General features: G+C 61.5%; 1 protein-coding gene across 2 annotated transcripts in view; it reads left to right on the forward strand.

Moving 5' to 3' along the window:
- The window catches only part of ZFPM1 (zinc finger protein, FOG family member 1), a 75,469-nt gene that overhangs the window by 45,843 nt on the left and 5,786 nt on the right, over nt 1-23,840 (forward strand). Inside the window, exons 4-6 of one of the 2 annotated variants that reach the window (XM_007994326.3) lie at nt 11,059-11,192; nt 21,299-21,401; nt 22,520-22,726. In XM_007994326.3, the coding sequence (XP_007992517.3) occupies nt 11,059-11,192; nt 21,299-21,401; nt 22,520-22,726 (444 nt within the window). Of the gene's footprint in view, nt 1-11,058; nt 11,193-21,244; nt 21,402-22,519; nt 22,727-23,840 lie in introns of both variants that reach the window. The other variant, XM_038008156.2, reaches the window with a different exon arrangement.

Here is a 23,840-nt window from a genome sequence, read left to right on the forward strand (position 1 = left end):
AGGACCCGCCTCTGCCCCACAGGGGTGCGTGCCCCTCCATGTCCCTCAACCTGGTCCCTGTGCCCTGTGGGCGGCCTGGGGCCATGGACAGGGGCTTTGGCCCCAGGTGTCCGTTTGGATCCACCCTGGAGTCACTGTGGGTCTTGGGCTTGCCCCCAGCCTCCCAGAGCCCCATTGTCCCTCCCCAGCCAGTGCTGCTGGAGGCAGTGGCCTTGACGACCCCGTCCCAGCTGAGGGTCCCCACCTCGCAGGTCAGAGCCACCCGGACCTGACTGCCCCAGCACCACCAGCTGCTGCCTCCCTTGACTCAGCAGTTGGCTCCTGGGAATTTATCCCAGAAAAGTCATCCCAGCATGGACGGGCTCAGGGCAGCATGTCGAAGACGGCAAGTCATGTATTTTTTAAAAATTTTTGCTGTCCTGCCACGTTTCCTCCAGAGAAGAAAGATGGTTCTAAGGGCAGCGGAGGCCACATGGGTGCCCGTTTGTGGGTTGCTCTGCACACACGGTGACCAGACGGCAGATCCGGGGCTGCCCTCAGAGTAGTCACCACCCCCACCCACCTGTAGCTGTGGTTCCCCCAACCCCGCGGGACTGGAAGGCTGTGCGCGTCTCTCCTGCAGGTGGGGGTGGTGCTGCTCAGTGGGGCAGGGTGGGTGGATGGGCACGCGCCCCCGGGACAGGAACCCCCATTGTAACACAGTGCTTGATTCAGGGGCCAGTGGAGACTCCCATGGTTCCTGAGCAGAGGCACAGGGGAGGGAGCTGTGTCTGGGGGGCCCCCGGTTCTTGAGTGGAGGGATCTGCGTCTGAGGAGGAGCTGGCCTGTTCTGCCTCCAGAGCTCCTCCTGCTTCCTGGTCTTCCCCTGGGCCCTCACTCACCCTCTCCCATTTATGGAGCACAGACGGAGCCCCCAGAGGGCAAATGAACAGGCTGAGCAGGGGCCTGGTGGGAAGAAAGGGCCTTCAGGGGCATCTAGACCCTGGAAAAACAGGGCAGAGGCCGGGGCGCCCAGGCCGATAGGACACAGATAAGGTAAAGAAAATACGTCCTGTGTAAACAGCTTATCTAACATCCTGTTTCCAGCCACTGATAGGATGAGGCAGGGCTGGGGAGAGCCAGGGACCCCCACCCCAGTTCTCAGGCCTCAGGGTCCCCGAAGACCAGACTACTAGGGCCTGGGGGTAAATCGGCTCCCTCTCCCCACTTCCCAGGCAGGAAGACCAAGGCCCAGGACCCAGGGTGTTTAGCCTTCCAGAAGCCCGGAGAGGCCGCCAGTCTCCCAGCTTGGAGGTAACATGAGGCCGTGGCCCTCAGACTCCTCAGCCCTGGGGAGGCGCTGCAGAGTGGCAGAGGGTGCGGGGAGAAAGAATCCCTCGCTGGGCCCCGTGCACAGACCCCTCGGGGGCACATGGAGGGACATGGGCCCCCCGTGCACCATGGGGCTCTGCCTGCCAGTCCAGCTGCCCCGGAGGGGGCCAAGGCGGTGGTGTCTGAGACCACAGCCCCCAAGAGAGCACCATGGAAGGGGTTCAGACAGGCAAGACCTGGCTCCGAGCTGCCCTCGAGGCCTCTGAAAGGGCAGTTCTGGGCCTGAGCACTGCCCCACTGCCCCCGTAGGGTCAGGTCCTTGCCCCTTCCCTTAGAGACACCCCTCCCCAGGACAGGCCACTGGGCTTGCAGGTACGAGGGCCCCCAGGTATTTGCAGGGGAGTTCGGCCCCACCCTGCCTTCCTTGCTATTCCCAGGCGGTCCCAGCTCTGCCATTAGCTGGGGCCAGGGTTCAGCCCGATAAAGATGGGCTGTTGTTCTGTGTCAAAAAATCAATAATCGCAGCGATGTTCCAGGCGATAGGAAGAGAAGTTCACAGGCACCAGCTGGCGGGTGGGCGGGGCAGAGCCGGGGGCTGCGGCACCTGGGGCCGGCCCTTCCTGCCACTCCCTCACCCGGTGGCTGACACAGCTGCTCCACAGTGGACGCCAGGCCCAAGCTGGGCCAAGCCAAGCCGTGGCCCTTGTGCCTGCGGCTCCTTACTGCCTGTTTGTAGCCCAGAGCTGGCCAGGGCCTCGGCGAGGAGGCCAGTCCCTCCCCAGGGTGCGCTGGCTGGGTCTTCTCCCAGGAGGTGGTGCCATCCTGCTCCAAACACAGGCACTCAGGTCCCCGGTGTTCCAGTGCCTTCCGGACACAGCCGTCAAAAGCCGGCCCTGAGGGGCTGACAGTCTAGCAGGAAGACAGAGTTAATGAAATCAAGACCTGTGCCCCTGGGTGCCCCCAGGAGGTGGTGAACACTCTGGGGACCTGGGAGACAGGGAGGAGTTGGGAGGGGCTGGCATCACCCTCCGCACGGATGGCTTCCTGGGGTCCTGGCACCATGCCATGTGGGCTGGCCCTGAGGCAGCACCGTGCCTGGCACCTACCATTCCCTGGAGCCAGCACCTCCTGCCGTCAGCTCCCAGGAACGATGCCCATGCCACCTGTCTGCTGATCCCACCCAGGCCTCCTGTGATGTGGGCCCTGAGCACGACTTGGCAAGGAGACCACCATGCCGAGTGGGCGGGCGCTCGGAGGGTGGGCACACAGGGTGCGAGGCCCACCTCTAGCAGAGAGAGAGCCTCGGCAGGTGCAGCTGCTGGCAGGGCCTCCACGGGGCTTTCCGGCCACGTGCCTCACCCCAAAGGCAGGCACCCCTCACAGCCCCAGCCCCCCGAAGTCCTCCCCCATGAGTGCAGGCTCCGAGGGAAACATCTCAGGAAGGCAGGTTCTGGCGTTCGAAGCCCTTTGTTAACCTCTGGCCTGGAGTGAGAAGAAAACCCTTGTCCAGGAGGCCTGGGGCTCTGGGCCAACCCCACCCTGGGCTCTCCACTGGCCTCCGGGGTGCTCTGAGGTTTGTGGCCCAGCAGAGGCCAGGCACCATGGCCAGGAGGCCAACAGGGGCCATGCCAGGCAGAAAGCAGAGGAGACCAGGGCAGGAGGCGGGGAGGCCACAACAGGGGGTGGGGAGACTAGGGCAGGGGTGGGGGGCACCAGGGCAGAAGGACCAGGGTGGAGGAGCTGGAAGCTTCCCAGGAGGTGGTGGGCCTGGGGTCTCCCAGGGCAGGGTGCTGGGAGGCCTTGAGCAGGCCCCTCCTCTGTTTCCCCTCAGTGAAATGGACCTGGGTCTTGTACTGGGGCTTGGCTCCACTGCTGGGCACACAATAACACAGAATAATCCAGAAACAACTGAATGGGGGCTGGCCAAGAGGCTGCCCCAGAGTGGGTGCACACGGCAGGCTGTGCACTGAGTGTGCGTCCACAGGGCGGTAGCCATCACTGGGTGTGCACGGGCCACGGCTCTGAGGAGCACAGCCATTTCCCCAGCATGGCCAGAGGGCCCAGACATATGTGACATCTGGTTTTTCAGCAGCAAAGCTGATCCATTTTTCTACCCATCCTGGGCATGCAGCTCCCAAGCTCCTCTGTTGCCTCTCCCAGACTCAGCCCTGCTGCCAGGACCCTCCGAGGGGCGCTGGGGGGACCCAGGGAGAGGCAGGGTGGGAACCCTCATCAGGCCCCCAAGAGCCGGGCTAATCTGCAGAGCCCTGAGTGGCTTTGCCTCTGAGCTTTGGTGCATCCATTGATCCCATCACCCGCGTCTCTTCCGCCTGCAGCTCCGTCTCTGTGTCTCATCTGGCGGCTCCATCTCCCTTCTTGCTAGCCCATGTCATGTTGTTCCTTCCATCTCGGCTGTCCCAAGTGCCACAGCCAGGGCCACCGCCACGAGTGAGGGCTGTGGTCCTGCTGACCTTTCCAGGTGGCCTTCTGCCTACTCTGCTTGGTGGCTCCTGTCTGTGAATGGGGAATGGACTTCACGGAGGGCCCACTGCCCAGTGGGTGGGACTCACTGCAGGTGGGGGTATGGCCTGGGCTGCAGTCATGGGTTTGCGATCAGAAGGACCTGGGCTTGACTCTCCCATGCCACTTGTTGGCTGTGTAACCTCCCACGTGGCCCCTAGCTTCTCGGGCCTTGCTTTTCACAGACAAGAATAGGAGAAACAGCCCCCATCATCCCCCAAGCTCTTGGCCTCGTCCGCTCAGCACCATGTCCCAGCCTCCAGAGCTCAGAGGTGGGGAGCTGAGGCCTGCCCAGAGGTGCCATGGCCATCAGTGACCCAGCCAGGGCTGGAGTCAAGCCTGGGCCCCTTTGTGTTTCTTGACGTGGCATTCAGGTGTGGCTTGATCCAGGGAACACACTGACTGACTAGTGCTGCATAGATCTGGTCTCCTGGTCCCAGACCTGGGCTGCCTGGGTGTGCCAGCCTTCTCCATGCCCTGGCAGGATGGCTGAATGGGGTACGGCTCAGAGGACGATGCCCAGCCTCTGTCCAAAGGGTGGGTTGGGTCTTGTAGGTTCTACAGGCCTGGGAACACCAGTCCCCATGGGAGATGCCATCCAGCTCCGGCAGATGTGGGCCTTGGGGAGAAGTGGCAGCCCTGCGGGGCCCACGTGGCTGTGGGAAAGGCCCCCTGCAGACAGCCAGCTGCCCACAGTGCACCTTGACCTTGCCTGTGCACCCAGGCGTTTGGACGCTCACAAGGGACCCTTGTGAGGCCCCTCTGCAGATGGGCCAGCCCCACCGCCTGCCTGGGAGGACACCCTTGCCCAGCCCATCCTGGGCTCCACTCGGGGGCCTCCAGCAGCCACTCCCTCCTCTGAGCCTTGGTTGCCCTATCTGTAAGCAGGAACCTAAAAAGGGGGCCACAGTAAGGGGCCCAGTGGGTCGAGAATGTGTCAAGAAGTTGCTGGTGGGCCGGGCACGGTGGTTCACACCTGTAAGCCCAGTACTTTGGGAGGCTGAGGTGGGAAGATCATTTGAGGTCAGGAGTTCAAGACAAGCCTGGCCAACATGGCGAAACCCCTTCTTTACCAAAAATACAAAAATTAGCCAGGTTTGGTGACATGCCCCTGTACTCCCAGCTACTCAGGAGGCTGAGATGAGAGAATTGCTTGAACCTGGGAGGCGGAGGCTGCAGTGAGCCGAGATCGCACCACTGCACTCCAGGCTGGGTGACAGAGCAAGACTCTGTCTCAAAAAAAAAAAAAAGAAAAAGAAAAGGAAAGAAGTTGTTGGACCCCCAGCCTTGTCCCCCATCCATTTCTCACCAGGCCTGTGTTTGTTCCCAGCCAGATCTTGGGAGGATCACATGTGAGGGAGGCCATGATATCCACACAGATCCATGCTTTCCACTGCCCAAGAGGCTTCTGTGGCCACAGAGAAGGCCACAGAGTCCAACCACAGGCCTTCGGCTCCACGTGGGCTCCCCTGGCCTCTCCTTGGCACAGGCTCATCCCAACGCTCACTCGGAACCTCTCCCAGACGTGGCCTTCGGTGCCCGCCGTGGGCCGTGGTTGGTGAATCTTGCGAACCAGGGCTCTGCCTCCCATAGGCGGCTGCAGCACACAGGGCCAGGGCCTGCCGCTGAGGCTGCAGAGGGGACACAGACCCTGCGTGGAGGTCACAGGGCTGGGGAGGAGCTGCTTAGCCTCCACTCCCCTTCTGTCACCTGTCTCTTGTCCTGGGGCCTCAGCTGCCACCCGGATCACGGGCTTTTCCATCCAGGAGGGTCTGACTTTCCAGCTGGTGACCGTGGGCAGGTCCCCTCGCCCCTGTTAAATGGGCTCCGCAGGGTTGGCCTGCGTGGGAGCCAAACACGTGACCAGCAAGCGGATCCGAACACGGCGCGTCATGGTGGACAGAGGGGCCGGCTTGCCCCGCCCAGCGCAGTCGACCCCCGGCCAGCCTGGTCTGCCTCCCGTGTGACCTTGGGGAGCCGCTCGCCCCTCTGGCCTTGGTTTCTGTGTCTGTGCAGGATGTGTTCTCAGGACCCACATGCTCTGTGCACCAGCCTCACCTGCTGACCCACAGAGACTTCCGGGACCCCGACAGCCTGGGGTCGTCCTTCCCTCCCCCTGCTCCTTTTTCTTTCCTTTTTTGTGACTTTTATCAAAAGCAAACAGCATGATCCCTGAGACAGGGCCGCTCCCAACAAAGCCGGGCCCAGCTGGCCTATGGGAGCCACAGGGCGGGACCGGGCGGAGCGATGGGTTGATTAGATAAGTGGGTGCTGGGGTGACCCCACGGTGGGCACCAACCACAGAGCCCACCGTCGGGGGTGGCTGGACTTTGCACTCCGGAGGCTACCAGCCATTAGGCACGAACAGAAGCTGGCCCCTGGAAGGCAGGAAGGCCGGCTGTGTGCAGGAGGGGCCCCGGTTCCCGGACGTCCACAGACCCACAGGGTGACGCCTTCACCTGCCTCCTCAAGTCAGAGCTGCGAGCCAGCCTGCCGGGGCCGTGGTTCAGGTGGGGAAACAGGCCTGGGGAGGCGGGTGGCTGAACAGCGTCGGTTCGGGAGGCAGATGGTCCTGGGTGGAGCCCTGGATCCTCTGCCAGAGAGCAGCTTCAGGGTCTGGTCTCGGGGGCAACTGCCTTCCCTGCTGTGTGACCCCCAGCTGGTTGCTGGAGTCTCTGGGCCTGTGGGATGGGAGCAGACGCTCCTCCACGGGCTTGCCGCCACACATGCGTCAGGAGGGGGCCGCGGTGCCTGTGCTGGGCATGTTGGCCACGTTGTTGAGGGAGGCCACAGGGACCTCTAGGGCCTCTGGGGCAGAGCCAGAGCCCAGGGGTGGAGGCCAAATCCCAGGGGGCAGCCCTGGGCTGGGCCCCAGACCTTAGGATGCCCACCTGGTGCAGCTTCTCAGCCCATCCGGGCAGCTGGGAGAGAGAACAGTGCTGGCTGCACCGGCAGACACACCCCTACCCTCATGGCATGAGCCCAGGGGAACGTCATGGGGGCACCCCCTTCTCCGTATGGGTAAACCGAGACTCAGAGCACACACAACCACTGGCGAGCTGGGCAGAGGCAGGATTGGCCCCAGGCCTGTGGATTCCAGACCCCAGCTCTCCCTCCCCAGGTACCCCCAAAAGGCCCTGGACCCTGGCCAGACCCACCAGGCTCCCCTCAGCCAGGCTCCCCACTCTGTGGGGCTGGCCCAGCCGGCAGCACTGAGCTCTGCCTGGTCCTCAGCCCCCCACTGCTTCCATCCCCGCGAGTGTCACCAGAGGGTTTTAAGACCCATGTGGACGTTTCAATTATATAAATATGCAATGGCTGGAACTTCTCATTTGGTTCCTCGCAGATGCTTGGGGGTGAAATTGAATCCCAGCACGGCGTGTTTGTTCTGGAGATGGCGTGTGCAGTCCTGTTTGCCTGAATAAATTAATCCTTGTCCCAGTGCTGTGCCTATAGTGGCGGCCCCATGCCCCCTGTGGGGCTCACCTATGCGGCTTCGGGCCCGCCCCCTCCTCAGGAGACCCGTCTAGAGATGGGGAAACTGAGGCCACAGCTGGAAGAGTCAGCCACGGGGCCACCAGCCGCTCCCTCCCACCTCAGCTCAGAAGACCCCTGGGGCTCTGGTTCTAACCCACCCACCCGCTGCCTACCCTTGGGCCAGAGACAGAACCTCTTGGATCTGTCTCCCCGACGTATGTTGGGAGGAATAACTTCAGAGCAGCTGGGAAGAATCCCCGCAAGTCCTGCTGGGCCCGGCTGAGGCTCAGTCCGTGGGGCAGGCACTCATGTTGGGTCCGTGGGGCGGGCGCTCATGTTGGGTCCGTGGGGCGGGCACTCATGTTGGGTCCGTGGGGCGGGCGCTCATGTTGGGTTCGTGGGGATTCGGGAGCCGCAGCTGGCGTCCCCATTCTTCATCTGCAGAGACGACCTGGCTGGAGCTGGCATCTCTGCTGGGCCCACCCCAGTTGCTCTGGAGCTGGGGAAGAGGAAGCAGAGAGACCAGTCGGTCACAGGAGGCTGGCAGGGAAGGACACCTCCCCCTGGAAGCCCACCCTGACTGGCCTGCCCTCAGAGCTGTTGGTGCCATGGAGGTGTCTGGCCACTGCCTGTGTTTTCTGGGAGCCCCAAGGCCAAGACTGTGGCTTGCCTGTTGCTGCCCCCGGTTCCCCACAGGGTTTTGTGGCGGGACAAGCACAGAGCTCACCATGGGTTCTGGTCCCACCTCCAGCCAGAGCTCCCAGTGTGGCTTGGGCACTCCTCAGCCTCGCTGGGCCCTGGGCTTCCTGGTGGTGGGGTTGGGTGCTGGCCATCTCCATGGGTGCCACTGTCTGGATCCCCCAGCCATTTTACAGACCATTTAAAAAAACATCTGCCTGTGTCTTCCCGCCCATTCCCACCCAGCTCAGCATCCCCTGGCCCCCAGTCCCAGGCCTCTCACCCTCACTCACAGACATTTCTATCCATTCTCAGCCTTGAGTCAAGTCCTCAGGAGGCACCCCATCTGCCAGGAGTAGGAGCCTCACCCACTCCCACTTTCCAATGCGATTTTGTTTCTGGATGGGAGAGGGTCTCTGCAGGAACAGGGGGCTGGAAATAGGTTACGTGAGCAGATGAGTGTTGAGAACCACCACGGCCTCCATGTTCAGTTGCACAGGTTGTAAGCTGCACAAGGGCACCTGGGGTGAGCTGGGGCTAAGACCAGCCATGCTCCCCTTACCAATCCAGGCACCTTCGTGGCCCTGCATCCACCCCCAAGAGGCACCTTTCCCATGCACAGCCCCTTGGAGACGCAACCTGAACCCTGGTCCAGGGAGATGGGTTGTCGTGGTGACCATCGCCTTGGTCCCCAGCCCCACACCCCTCCGATCCCTGGACTCCCTGGAGGACCCTTGCCCAGTCCCCGGCCATCCCTGAGTGGTGGGTTCTGCCCCTGGGCGAGCGGAACGGCTACCTTTATCGGAGCCAGCCCTCTCTGGCGGTGCGTGATACCCAGAAGGGGCGGCCGCCATGGGAAATGCCAGCCACGCTCTTATCTGGGAAGCTCGGCCGGCTGGCCCTGGAGCTCCGATTAGAGAGCAAGGACCGTTTGCCTGTGGGTGCAGCGTGGACCGGGTAGGGTGGGCACCAGTTCTGCCCTCCCCCTTCCCCATGAGGGCAGGGGGCAAGCGAGAGCCCAGGGCCACCAGGACAGGGACCTCGACACCCTTGAGGTGTGACATGTGGCAGGTGTGGACACTGCAGGCCCAAGCTCCTCCTACCCTGGAAAGGTGGGCACCAGCTCCAGGTGCACGGCAGTGTCTCAGGAACAGCAGGGGTGCCCAGTGGGGGCTCCGTGCCCAGCAGGCCCAGGGACTCTGGTCAGGAATGTTCTGGAACCTGAGGGGAAGGCATGCAACCCCTTCCCTCTCTGAAAGGAAGTCACAGCTCTCATGGGTCCAGACGTGCCCTCAGGGGCTTCTCAGACAAGGGTCCTCTGCCCCCCATCCCGCCCTGCCCCGCCAGAACAGAGGCCCGCATGCAGGGCCCCACCCACGAAGCTCCGAGTGTTTCTGTCCGGATGGGATTCCACATGCTTCCTTGTGGCCCCAGCCCTGACTAAGGGGTGGCACTCAGGACCCACCAGAGACTGGACAGACAGAGGGACGGATGAGCACACACTGGGAGCCCCCCTCTGGGGAGTCTCTTCTCTCCCATGTCTACCCCTGAGGCCTGACCAGGTGGGGGCCAGAGACGCAGGTGCAGCCAGGACATGAGGGGCCAGGCCCCCCACCACCGTCACACACAGGGTGCCCCTGGAGCCAGGCCTAGGGCTTTGGACCCCAGTGCCCTGCTGCTAGCCGCATAGCCTCTAGGGGCCTCGATGTCCTCGTCTATACAGGAGGATGACCCCAGAGGGCCGTGTGGTGCTGGCTGGCCCATGTGAATGGGATGCTGGGACCCAGCTCACACTGGTCACCCTCTTGGTGCCAAGCCCTGCAGAGGCAGGGGCAGGGGAGGAGGGAGGCCCGGTGGTCAGAGCCCTGGGCCGGGACCCAGGCATTCTGGATGGGCTGGCAGCCATGAAGCTGAGACGGCAGAGCCGCTCCTGCTGCCCCCAGTCCGCTCGTCCCCTCCTGGGGGCTGATAAAGGGACGCAGGCCTCCTCAGCCTCTCAGTCCTGGTTCGCTGCCATCTTATCTGCCCTGGGGAAGACAAAGACCCAGTTAAAACGTTTTAGCAGGGCCTCCCGGCATATTTACATGTTATCTCTGCCATTAGGCAAGCAGCTATCTGATCATCAGGCCCATTAAGGCCACAGCCTGCCCAATCGGGGCTCCAGGAAGTGGGGCCGCCACAGCACTGCGGCCAGGGGACCAGGCGAGGCCACGTGAGGCCTCCGTGGGCCCAGGCAGCCCTGGCCACGGGAGAGGTAGAGGTGACCCGGCCTTCCTGGGCAGAGGGTGTGTGGCCCAGAAGGAGCCACGTCCCTGTTGTCCACCGAGGAGGCTGAGACTCCAGGAGGCGGGTGAGGGCCAGGTGTGTGTGTGTCCTGGGCTGCGTGCTAAGTTCAGACAGCGGATGTGTGTCCTCTCACAGTCTGGAGGCTCCAAGTCCCAAGTCCAAGTGTCCGCAGGGCCAGCCTCCTTCCAGAGGCTCCCTCCTGCCACTCTCAGCTTCTGGGGACTTCAGGCGACCCTCATGGCTGCCTCCCATCTCCACCTCCATCTTCTCATGGTCTTTTCTGTCTCCTTTTCTGTGTCTCTTAGAAAGATACTTGTCATTGGTTTTAGGACCCACCTGATAATCCCACTGATCTCAAGAGCCTTAATCTAATTACATTTGCAAAGACCTTTTTTCTAAATATGAGCATGTTCATAGACTGCAGGCTGGTGTATCTTTTGGGGGCCACTCGTCAGCCGTGACACAAACTCACGCCAGCATTGCACCGTGTGGCCGGGCTCTGTGGGCCCTGTCTAACCTGCAGCCCTTGCCCTGGAGAACGACCATCGCAGGGCTCACAACCCAGCCGCAGGCATCCTCCGGGCTGCGTCGCTATACCCCACAGCGCCCTAGAGATCATGCTCAGGGCTGCCCAGGCCCCCGGGACCCAGCACCTGCCGGCCCCTGCCACTCAGCCCAGGCCCCCAGGACTGCCACGCTCCACTGCCCCTTGGGCCGACCCTGGCGGGAGGTGGGCTGGACAGGCCCAGACTGGGCACGCCTCATGCCTGCGATGTCTCCCTGCAGACGAGCTGGAGCCGGTGGTGCAGGATGGGCAGAGGCGTGTACGGGCCCGACTCAGCCTCGCCATGGGCCTGTCCTGGGGCCCGTTCCACGGGAGTGTCCAGACCGGAGCCTCGTCACCCGGGCAGGTGGAGCCGGTAAGCAGCCCCCACCCCCGCCCCTGCCCACCCACCCGATACAGGGCAACACCGACCCAGGGGACAGGCCCAGCTTAGACGCCAGCCCAGGAGCTGTGGCCAGTGTGTGTGGAGCCTGTGGGAAGATTTGGGCCTGAGACACTGGGACCTGGAGGGCAGGGAGGGATTCACTGCCTGGGGGCCCATGGAGGGCTACCTGTAGGAGGTGATATTGGGCCTTTGGTGCCTCAGGGAGGACTTCCTGGAGGAGGGGTTCTTTAAGCAGGACCCTGACAGATGACTGGGCATTGGGATAGGGGGGAAGAGCATTCAAGGAGAGGGAGGAGCAAAGCAGTGGCCCAGGCCTTGGGGGTACCGGGACGGTGAGGACGCTGCAGCAGAGGGCAAGAGGGTAGTTCTGCGTCTGTCCCCGCAGACCCTTCTGACAGTAGGCATGGCCGTCAGGCCCGTGGTCTCCATGGCCTCGGCACGAGTGCTCACCTCCTGGGTGATAGCCCCTGCCTGGCAGAGCCTTCCAAGGCAGCCCCTTGCTGCTAGACACGAATGCCTGTGTGGTGTGTCTTGGATGTACTTCTGGGGCCACCTCCGACTTACGACAAGTCAGTCGGTTTCCTCCGAAGATGGTATAACAGTTTCTTTTAAAACACGTCTCAGCTAAGAAAGGGCACTGATATATAGAAACCTGTAAGTACGCGTGGGGCCACGTCATGGGCGGCATAGGGTCTGGGGCCTCCTGGGTCGTTCACACAGCCGTTTGCCGCTCAGCGGGCAGATGCGTGTCCCAGACCGCTCAGGGATTCCTTGGGAAGCTGGCCCAGGACAGAGGGCGTCCCCCTTCGCTAGGCCCTGGAGTCTCCTGCCTTTATGCCATTTCCTTGCAGGCAGGCCCCTGCCCGCTGTGAGCCTCCACTGCCTCAGCCTTTGGGACCTTGGGTGAGACACAGGGGCGCCTAAAGCTTCCTTTTATGTCTGAGCCTGCAGACCCTGAGAAGGGGCATGGGCAGGGCTGCAAGCTTGTCTGTGAAGCAGGGAAGCCCATGGCACCCCTGCCTGCCAGGGCAGCTGGGCAGGTCAGTGAGATGTTCAGGAGTGGTGTTTGACACGGGGCATGGCTCAGTGGGCACTGTGGCCAGCAGCCCTGCAGGAGGGGTGGCTCCCTGGCCCCGTGGCCTGGAGAAGGGAGGTGGAAGAATAGCAGTGGAAGTTCAGTGGTGGTCAGTTTTCTCCATGGAAGGAGCTACATTTCAGCTCCACCACAGGAAGGAAGCCATGGTGTTCAGAGCTGGCTCTGTGGGGCGTGAGCTCCCCATCACTGTACGTGTGCAAGTGGCAGTCGGTCCTTCTGGAGTGCTGAGATGTGGGGATGTTGGCAGGCATTTATGGTTGCCAGGAGGAATGAACGGATGGGCTGGGAGCTCCGTGGCTCTCATCTCTGAACTCTCAAAGTGTCAAGAAAACCCATAGGTAGAGACCAGGGGCAAAGGCTGTAGGGGCTGAGATTAGAGGGCTCTGTGAGTTCCAGACACATCACAGGCCCATCTTCACTTCCTCCTCCCTGCATCCTACGAGGTGAGTCCTGCCACTCCATTTGACAGATGAGAAAACTGAGGCTCCAAGACATTGAGTCAATTGCCCAAGTACCCAGGATCAAACAGCAGAGGGAGAACTAGAACCCACATCTGCCCATCCCCGGAGACCCTCGCAGACTCCTTAATGATGGGGCTGAGGGGCTGGCACCCGCCCGGGAGTCATCCCCACGGGCTGCCCTTTGCCCTGGCTGCAGTCACCCCTGCCTGCCTGCCCTCCTGCCTCCGCATTTAGTCCTGCTCTGGCCTGGGGCACAGGCCATTCTGGGGAGACGGGCGCAGGGTTAGAAACCCTCCCAAGTGGGGAGATAACGTCTGGGGGCACAAGGGGAGCGAAGGCCAGAGGAGCCGCTGAGGCTCTGCGGGGAGCCCGGGGAGGAAGGAGCCCCCGCTCCACTCTTCCCTCCTCTGCTTTATCTCCTGCAGAATTAAATCCTTGATTAACCCTTATCTCCCCAGCGAGGCGCTATCTCCGCCTTGGCGCCGAGTGTCCAGACACACCGTACAAGATGATTGATTTCTTCAAGATATGCACGCCTTTCCGATACTTCATTTATTGTCTAAATATTTTTGCATTTCAGCGGGCCCCTGTGGCTCTTGGCTGATAGGTCCTAGTTCTCTCCCCGACCCCTCCCTGAGGAGGACGTCACCTCCTGCCCTGAATCGCCCCAGCTGCTGCTGGTTTTTCTTCTCTCTTTGTAGAAGGAGAAGGGGGAGGGGTGCAGATGCGACGCTGTGACCCTCCCCACAGCCTCCACAGGCCTGGGGCTCGCTCACAGGCAGGGGTGAATGGGGCCAGGGTGGCATCCCCCTCAGTCCTCCACCTCTGGACAGTGGGGGGTGAGCACCCAGGGAGGAAACTGAGTGCCCGAGTCCCCAGCCAAGTCGGGAGTGTGGACTCTGGCACCGACTTGCTGTGTGACCTGGGGCAGGTCGCTTCCCTGATGTAGCAACTGCTCCCACCTCTGCCACACCCGGGGCTGCAGGAAGGGACCCGAGGGTTCCAGCCAGCTTCAGAATTTATAGTCAGATACAGAAACACTCATGGTGGAGGGGTAGGTGGACGGATGGATGGGTAGATGGATGGATGGATGGATGGATGGATGGATGGATGGATGGATGGATGGATGTGTGGCTGGAGGGGTGGATGGACAGATGGATGAGTGGGTGGGTGGGTGGATGGATGAATGGGTGGGGGGATAATGGGTGGATGATGGGTGGATGGGTGGATGCATGCGTAGATGGATGGGTGGGTGGTTGGGTGGGTAGATAGGTAGATGAACAGATGTGTAGGTAGATGGATGGATGGCTGGGTGGATGGACAGATGGATGAGTGAGTGGATGGATGGATGGATGGGTGGATGGGTGGATAGGTGGGTGAATGGATGAGTGGGAGAGTGGGTGAAGGTGGGGTGGGTAGATGGATGAGTGGATAGATTAATGGATGGATAGATGGATAGGTGGATGGATAGATGAGTGGATGAATGGGTGGATAGGTGGATGGATGGGTGGGTAGATGGATGGTGGATAAGTGGATGGATGGGAGGATAACCAGGTGGATGGCTGGATAGATGTATGGGTGAATGGATGAGTGGGTGGGTGGATAGATGGATGGATTAATGAATGGGTGGGTGGCTGAGAGGATGGATGGATGGATGGATGGATGGATGGATGGATGGATGGATGAATGGATGGATGGAAGGAAGGAAGGATGGATGGTGGGTAGACAGGTGGATGGGTGGGTAGATAGATGGTGGATAAGTGGATGGATGGGAAGATAACCAGGTGGATGAATGGATAGATGTATGGGTGGATAGATGAGTGGGTGGGTGGATAGATGGATGGATGAATGAATGTGTGGGTGGCTGAGAGGGTGGATGGATGGATGGATGGATGGATGGATGGATGGATGGATGGATGATGGGTGGATGGGTGGATGCATGGGTAGATGGATGGGTGGGTGTATGGGTGCGTAGATGGGTAAATGGACAGATGCATAGGTAGATGGATTGACAGCTGGATGGATGGATAGATGGATGAGTGAGTGGGTGGATGGATGGATGGATGGATGGGTGGGTGAAGGAGGGGTGGATAGACGAATGGATAGATGAATGGATGGGTGGATGGATGAATGGATGGGTAGATGGATAGATGGATGGATAAATGAGTGGGTGAATGGGTGGATAGAGGATGGATGGGTGGGTAGATGGATGGTGGATGGATAACCACATGGATGGATGGATAGATGTATGGGCGGATGGATGAGTGGGTGGGTAGATAGACGAATGGATGAATGAATGGGTGGGTGGCTGAAAGGATGGATGGATGGATGGATGGATGGATGGATGGATGGATAGATGGATGGATGGATGGATGGATGGATGGGAGGGTGGGTGGGAGGGTGGGGGGGTGGAGGATTAGATGGGTGAGTGATGGATAGGTGGATGGATGGGAGGATGGATGGGAGGGTGGATGGGAGGGAGGGTGGGTGGATGGGAGGGTGGGTGGGGGGTGGATGTATGGATGATTAGGTGGGTGAGTGGATGACGGATAGGTGGATGGGTGGGTGGGTGGGTGGATGGATGGATGGGAGGGAGGGAGGGTGGGTGGATGAATGGGAGGGTGGGTGGATGGATGGATGATTAGGTGGGTGGGTGGATGATGGACAGGTGGATGAATGGATGGATGGATGGATGGATGGATGGATGGATGGATGGATGGGTGGGTGGGTGGATGGATGGGTGGGTGGATGGATGGATAGGTGGATAGATGGATGGATGGATGGGTGGGTGGATGGATGGATGGGTGGGTGGGTGGATGGATGGATGGATGGGTGGGTGGATGGATGGATGGATGGGTGGGTGGATGGATGGATGGGTGGATGGGTGGGTGGATGGATGGGTGGATGGATGGATGGATGGGTGGGTGGATGGATGGATGGATGGGTGGATGGATGGATGGATGGATGGGTGGGTGGATGGATGGATGGATGGGTGGGTGGATGGATGGATGGATGGGTGGGTGGATGGATGGATGGATGGGTGGGTGGATGGATGGATGGATGGATGGATGGGTGGGTGGATGGATGGGTGGATGGATGGATGGATGGGTGGGTGGATGGATGGATGGATGGGTGGATAGATGGATGGATGGATGGGTGGGTGGATGGATGGATGGATGGGTGGGTGGGTGGACGGATGGATGGGTGGATGGATAGACGGATATATGGCCTGAGGCCAACCTCATTGTTCCCCCTACCGCTGTTACCCCCTACTCCGTGCTATTCCCCCACCACCATGCTGTTCCCTCCCCCGTGCTGTTCCCCTCCCCCATGCTGTTCCCCTCCCCCATGCTGTTCCCCCACCCTGTGCTGTTCCCCTCCCCCATGCTGTTCCCCTCCCCCGTGCTGTTCCCCCACCCTGTGCTGTTCCCTCCCCTATGCTGTTCCCCCTCCCCCATGCTGTTCCCCTTTTCCCCCCAGGTGCTATTCCCCCCATGCTGTTCCCCTCTCTGCTGTTCCCCCACCCCATGCTGTTCCCGCACTGTGCTGTTCCCCCACCCCACGCTGTTCCCCCACCCCGTGCTGTTCCCTCCCCCGTACTGTTCCCCAACCCCGTGCTGCACCCTCCCCTGTGCTGTTCCCTCCTCTCTGTTCCCTCCCCATGCTGTTCCTTGGCCCCCTCATATCCACACCCTCCCTTCCTCACCCTCCAGGCCTCAGCCAACATCCTGGCACAGCCACCCCCACTTCCTGTCTCAGCCTGTCCTGTGTCTCTGTTACCGCCCCCTCCAGGCACCTACCTGCTGTTTCTGGCCAGTTCCACACTCCAGCATCCACAGGAGATGCAGTTCTGTTCACTGTGTTCCCCACACCTGGCAACAGCTGATGCACAAGCCCTGCCTGTCGGATAAGGGAGGGAGGCAGGGAGGGAGGGAGTGGATGAAGTGGCAGCAGCGAGGTGGCAGGGGTCTCACAGACCTGGCTTTAGTCGTGCAGGCCTCAGGCCCTCACCTGGGAAATGTACTTCTTGCGTGGTCGAGGGAGACAGAGGCACTGATGGACCAGCTGGTGTCTCTAGTAAGGTGACGGGGAGGTGGAGGACTTCTCAGGATGGGCTCAGCAGCCTCAGCCTCAGCCCCCACTCTCCGGTGAACCCGCTGCTGGGCTGCTACCCCGCAGTGACCTGGGGATGGCCGAGCAGGACATCTGCAGGGGCTTCTGCAGGACCAGCTGTTTGGCTCCCTGGGCCAGGCCACCTCAGCAGTCCTGCAAGCTGCACAGCAAGGTTTGGGAACGGCCTCAGATAAAGTTGTCACAGCGGATGCGGCGCAGATAGGGTTTCCGATGGCTATCGGTGCCACCACAGAATCGAGACACTGACCTCTTTGTTGGAGGAAACAAGGAGTATTCTCAGGTCCACCCGGGGAATTTAAAGTGGCCGCCGCTGGTGGGGCCGGCCAGGGCCCGGAGGAGGGACAAGGCAACCAACCCTGAGCAGGATGGGTGCCGAGCCTGTGGCACCCTGGGAGCCATCGCCCACATCTCTGAGAGTCTTGGCAGAAGGGTCGGATTGGGAAGTTAAAAATAGGCCCCCTCCCAAGGTCAGGCGCGGTGGCTCACACCTGTAATCCCAGCACTTTGGGAGGCCAAGGCGGGCGGATCACCTGAGGTCAGGAGTTCGAGACCAGCCTGGCCAACATGATGAAACCCTGTGTCTACTTAAACTACAAAAATTAGCTGGGTGTGGTGGTGGGTGCCTGTAATCCCAGCTATTTGGGAGGCTGAGGCAGGAGAATCGCTTGAACCCGGGAGGTGGAGGTTGCAATGAGCCAAGATCGCGCCATGGCACTCCAGCCTGGGGGATAAGAGCGAGATTTCGTCTCAAAAAAAAAAAACAAAATTGGCCCCTTCCCCACTTGCTCCCCACTGCCCACAGGCAGAGCAGGGTCAGGAAGGGCCTGCAGCACCAGAGAAAGGGCTTCTGTTGCAGGCTTGATCAGAGGTGGTGAAAAAAGAAGAGACAGAGAAAAAAATCAACAGACAGACCTGTGCCCAGCCAGCCCCTCCGCAAGGGAAGCAGGAGCTGAAATTGGCTTCCTGCCCCAGCATCTCCTGGCCCCAGCCCCAGCAGTGGCTCCCAGGGTGGGCAGGTGGCCCCAGGCTGGCTTCAGGGGTCCTGCCACTTGGCACCGGGCAAGACACTGGCTCAGGGCTGGCTGTGTCCATGCCACCTCCAGGCTGGGGACCCTGGTGGCCCCGGGTGAGGCTGTGCTCCCCTCTCCCCTGGGAGGTGTTGGGGGTGGCCCCTGAAGACAGGGCAGACTGGCAGGGAGGCCCTCACCCCTTCCCAGCCTGTGGTCACAGAAGTGGGAGTGACAGGCCCCTCTGACAGTGTTTGGCAGGGGGGACTGTGGCAGGGCGGCCCGAGCTTCTTGTCTTGCACCCCTAGTTCTCCCACCTGTTCCCTCCCAGGTCAGGGGCGAGTGCCAGACGTGAGCCTTGCCCTCCTTCCCCGTGCCCCTCCCCACCTGCACACCCAGGGCAGGTGCCCCATCGTGCCCCACAAACGCGGGGTACACTCGGTGGGGCCGGGTGGGAACATGGCGCCTTCCCTCCACTCAGGACTGCCACAGAAAAATCGGGGGGTTGTGCAGCGTCAGCAAAGTTGCGGCGCGTGTTTTTATCATGCTGCGAACACGCTGCTCCTGGGAGTGATAAGCATTAAACCGACCGGGAGGCTGTCAGTCTCAGTTTGAGGGTTTAGAAATATTGGGACGAATAATTAGATTTCATATCGTTACCGCAGCACCCATCGGAGGATCAAGCAGATTAATTTTTTTCACCCTCCTCTCCTCATTAATATTCATTAGAGGCTCCGGAAGGCCAGAGTGGGGAGGGCCAGGCCCCAGCAGCCTCTCCAAGCACTGACTGCCTGACCTGGGCGCAGCCGGGACACAGTAGCCGCCGCTCACCCACCTTTGTGCCAGGAACGTGCCTGCCCATTGCCCCTGGGGTTTGCCCCCAGCCTGCCCCAGCAGAAGCCCCCGTCCAAGCTGGCCGAGCCCCACAGCTGGCATGCAGCTCCTGAGCCCTGCCCTGCGGCCCTGGGAATCACTGGGGTGTCCTTTAAAAGGGGGTACCCACCCAATGCCAGCCTGCGCAAAGCAGCTTCTTCAGGGGAGCTGCTCACCCCAGTGGACACCCAGCATGTGCTGCCCCAGATGTGCCCTGTGGACGGCATCCCCTGGGGCCTGGAGGCACCCCCTGCCCACTTTGTCCTGCCAGGTCAACCCAAAGCAACAGCCAGGGCTGGAGCTAATATGCATCCTGTGCTGGGAACCTGCTAGGCTGGCAACCTGCTAGGCTGGCAAAAGGCTTCACACAGATCACGGCCTCCCAACATACTTGGAGGAAACTGAGTCAAGGGAGATGGGACTGACCCCCCTGAGGCTGCCCCAAAGGCTAGTGGTGGGCTTGGGGTGGGTCCAGAGCGAGCAGGGGCTTGGCCTCCCCTCCGTCCCCCTAACAGCCACGTGGGGAGAGGGCAGAGCCCCATCTGCAGAGAAGCTGAGCCAGGAATTGGGATGGCTGCTGGGGATGTCTTCACACTGGGACTGCAGGGTTGCACCCACCCCGGCCAGGGCCAGCCCACTGGCCAGCTTAGCTCTGCTCACCTGTTCTATGGCTGAGCCGTGTGGAAATCACCTGCTCTGCTGGCCAGCCTGCCCCAAACTTGCCTGAGTAGTCACTCAGCATCCCAGCCCAAAGGCTACATCTTGCTAGATTCCTGAGTGCCCTGCAGATGGGCCAAGAGGCAGGGGTGGCCCAGAGGGGTCCCTGCATACGGGTCTGGCCATGACCTGCCTATGGTCGCAGCAGGGAGGCCGAGCCTGGCTGGGACCCCGCTGCCCAGCTCTGCGGCCCACAGGGTCCCACGCGTGACTGGCAAAGGCCAGGAAAGCTCATGGGCTGGCACCTGGTGGGGAGGTACCCCAGACCCACAGGAGACACCCCTGCACTGTCACCAGCCCGGCCCCTTCTACCATGGCAGGGTTGGGCCGACTGCCGTCCTCACCACAGGGCTGCACAAACCTGTCCAGTGCCAACAGCAGCATTTGTAGGTGACACTGGCTTTTCAGTCAAAGGTCATGATGTAGGAAGTTTCTGATTAAAAGGCATTTATTTGTATAGAAAAAGTGAGTGTGTTTACAGGAAGTGCTGAAGCACGTGCATGTGCTGTGCCTCCGGATTGGGCACCCAGGTGGCTGGGCTTAGGGACCACCAGTGCAGTCAGCAGCACAGGGCCGAGGGTCAGGGCGCTGAGGCTGAGTCAGCCTTGCAGGAGGGACCAAGGCCTGAGGGGCAACGGCGGTCACCCCTTCCTCCACCACCACTTTCTCCCCTTGATGGCTGACCAGTGTTGGGCACCACAGAGCAAGGCCACGGACTGCCCATCCCACCTCGTCCTGTCCCAGCCCCAGACTGCACTGGGATGGGGCCCCTCACATTTCCTGTGCCATTCGGCTGGGGCCCGGGGCGCAAGGGACACAGGAAATGAGGCAGCCTCCACGGGCTCCGCTGGCAGCCACCCCGAGGGCTGAGCCCAGAGTGTTTTCCTTCTAGACTTAGCCTGAGCCACCGCCGACAACACGGCACGGCCCGAGGCACTGGCATGAGCTCTGTCCCTCCCCTTCCTGGGCCTGTTTCCTCACCCATGAGATGGAGAGGAGGGCGCTACCTGCTTTCCAGCGTGCCAGTGAGGTCAGGTGGGCCAGGGCTGATCCAACACAGTGCTGGTGTCTCAAGCCCACAGGAAGGGGGCTGACCAGCCTCAGGGTGGGGACAGACCCACTGAGTCCAGTGGGTGCTCCCTGGCGTCCACTGTGTGCTGGCCCCGGGAACGAGCAGGAACACAGGTGGCCCTGCCACACCCTGTGGCAGGGAGGGGAGCCATGCTGTCAGGGGCACACTGAGGCCTGAGGGTTGCTAGGAAGGTGCTGTATCTTCTGGACTAATCTCGGTCCCTGCCCACAGAGGTCATTCTGGAGGTATCTAGGGCCTGTGTGGAAGGAGCCTCTACCAGGTCCAGCCCGTGTGGGAACAGTGGTTCCACACCCAGCACACCTGGGGCCAGGGTGGGCGAGCAGTGGGGAGAACACTGATACACAGATACGCAGACACGAGTGTGAGTTCAGCCTCTGCTGCTTACTGGCTGTGTGACCTGGGGCATGTTGCTTGACCTCTCTGGGCCTCAGTCTCCACAAGAACCCCGTGCCCAACCCTGGAAGGTACCACTCCCTGCCAAGCCTCCCAGCCCCAGCATGGTGTAGCCGTGCCGGCCAGCTATGGCACAGATGGCCCATGCCACAGCTCTGCAGGCTGTTGGGCCAGTGACTGTCCACAGCTTGGCCTAGCGGCCAAGCCGGGAGGCAAATCTATGTCACGGATGCCCCACATACCCGCAGGCACCCCCAGGCAGGCTGCTGATGGACCCCTCCCCACGTGTTCCTGCCCCCCAGAGCCCAGCCCTGACCCTGCTGCTGGTGGACGAAGCCTGCTGGCTGAGGACGCTGCCCCAGGCCCTGACCGAGGCAGAGGCCAACACAGAGATCCACAGGAAGGGTCAGTATGACGCGGCACCTCCGTCCCAAGCCTTCCGGAAGGTGGGGGTCACTTGGCTGTCCCTGGGCTGGGCTCTTAAAGGGAAACTAGCCTGCTAGGGCTGGGGATGGGGGACGGGGAACTGCTGGCCCCGGGCGCTGCAGCATGAAGCAGACACTCCACTGGGACCAGTCAGCCCAGACCACGAGTCCCTGTATGAAGGTCTCGCCTGGCAGGCTGAGCCACGACAGGTGTCTGTGGCAGGGGGAATGGGGGCGGCTTCTGCCCCTCGGGGGGACACCATGATCCCCATATCTCCTCCCTACCTTGGCTGCACCTCTGGGAACCCACCAAGGGCAGCAGCAGGGACCCCAAAGCCAGGCTGGCTGGCAAGTGCCACTGGACCAGGGCTCCACGTTGTCAGGCTGGCTCCAGAACAGTCAAGGTGGCCATCCAGGAAGGACAAGGGGCCTTGCCATGCTGCTGCTACTGAGGGTGGCACGTCTGGGCGGCCTGCACCTCTGGGCGCCCGGGGATGAAGCGAGAGGCCCTCTGGACTTAGGCGGGTCCACTGGCCAGTGAAGTCCCTGGCCCCGGCACAGGGTGGGGACAGGCTGTGGTGTGTGTAGGCAGGGCCGGCTCAGGCCTGAGGCCAGCACCGCAAAGAATGTACAGCCCAGGCACCCCAGGTGAACAAGCCGGCCCCTTGCAGCCTGGGCTTTGTGGGCTGAGGCTGCCCCCTTCCGGCCACAGCAGGAAGAACGCCCTTGGACTGTTTCCCAGAGAGCGGGGTCCACTCTAGGGCCCCACCTCTGGCTGCCTTCCCTGAATGGCCGCCCAGGGTCTCCCCTAGTTACTCCACCACCCACCCTCCATGACATCCCTTTCCTGGGAGACTTCCCCAGGGCCCTCCCACTAGGATGGGCGCAGGGCAGGGAGAACTGGAGGCAGGCAGACTGTGAGCACCCACAGGGGACCACCCAGCCTTGCCCCCGAGGCAGGACGGCTCTGGCAGCCAGTCAGCCACAGCTGTGAACACGGGGTGGCCACTCTCCTGACCCCATCCTCCACCTGTCGTTTAAGATGGGACAGGGAAGTGGGGCACAAGGTCCTAGGTTTGGACACCTGTCTCCCTCCAGATGACGCGCTCTGGTGTAGGGTCACCAAGCCGGTGCCCGCAGGGGGACTCCTGAGTGTGCTCCTCACGGCCGAGCCCCGCAGCACCCCCGGCCACCCTGTGAAGACGGAGCCAGCAGAGCCCACGTGCCCGGCCCCCGCACACGACCTCCAGCTCCTGCCCCAGCAGGCCGGGATGGCCTCCATCCTTGCCACCGCAGTGATCAACAGTGAGTGCTGGGCTCCCCAAGCCCGGAGCGGCTGCTCAACCAAGGAGGGGCAGGCAGGGCAGGACAGGGTGGGAGCTGAGGGTGGGAAGCTCAAGGGCCCCAGGCTGCCGACAGAGAGAGAGGGAAGGCGGGGAAGGAGGTGATGTGGGTGGTCCCAAGTTCAGAACACGAAGGGACAGGAGGGTCCCCAGAGCCCGGGGCCACCACAGGGAAAGCCCCTGCCAGTAGGCAAGCGGGTTTAGGCACAGACCCAGCTCTGCCCTGCATACCACACCAGAAGCCTGTGCTTTCCCTGGGGGCAGCCCTGACTGCAGGACCCTCACCTCGGCCCTCCTGGTGTTTGGGGCCAGGTCATTCCACAGTGGAGGTCTCCTGGGCACCATGGGTGGTGAGCAGCAGCCCTGGCCCGGGCCCACTAGGTGCCGCCACCACCTCCACCTCCAAGTTGTGACAATCAAGACACTTGTTGGTTTTTTGTTGTTTTTCGAGACAAGGTCTCACTTTGTTACCCAGGATGGTCATGAAGTCCTAGTCTCAAGCCATCCTCCTGCCTCAGCCTCCCGAGTAGCTGGGACTTCAGGCACATGCCACCAAAATCTCTCTACACGTGGCCACATGTCCCTGGGGACAGAGCCGCCCCTGGGAACGCATGAAGTGGACAGACATCACTCTTGCAGCGACTCTCTCGGAACCTCTGAGGGTGGCTGTGGGAATCAGGAGTCACTCACCCCCAGCCAGGTGCAGAAGCCACACCTGTGATCCCAGCACTGTGGGAGGCCAAGGCAGGAGGAACATTTGAGCCCAGGAGTTCAAGACCAGACTGGGCAACACAGCAAGACCCTGTATCAGCTAAAACTTTTAAAACTTAGCCAAGAGTGATGGTGCGCCCCGTGCACCTGTGTGGCCAAGGACAGCGTGTGGCCACCGTGGATAGGCACAAGGCATGCAGGGGACACATGGCAAGTCTGGCTCCGGCCAGCAGCTGGGGCTTCCCAGGGGAACAGGGACTGCACCAGAGAGCATTTGGAGGGGGACGGTAAGACTCAGGTTTAGCTTTGGTGACCAAAGAGTTACAAAACTAGAAGAAAAGCGACCCTTATGAGCAAGTGAGATG

Source organism: Chlorocebus sabaeus, chromosome 5 (assembly GCF_047675955.1).
Source record: "Chlorocebus sabaeus isolate Y175 chromosome 5, mChlSab1.0.hap1, whole genome shotgun sequence".
NCBI classification, from domain to species: domain Eukaryota; kingdom Metazoa; phylum Chordata; class Mammalia; order Primates; family Cercopithecidae; genus Chlorocebus; species Chlorocebus sabaeus.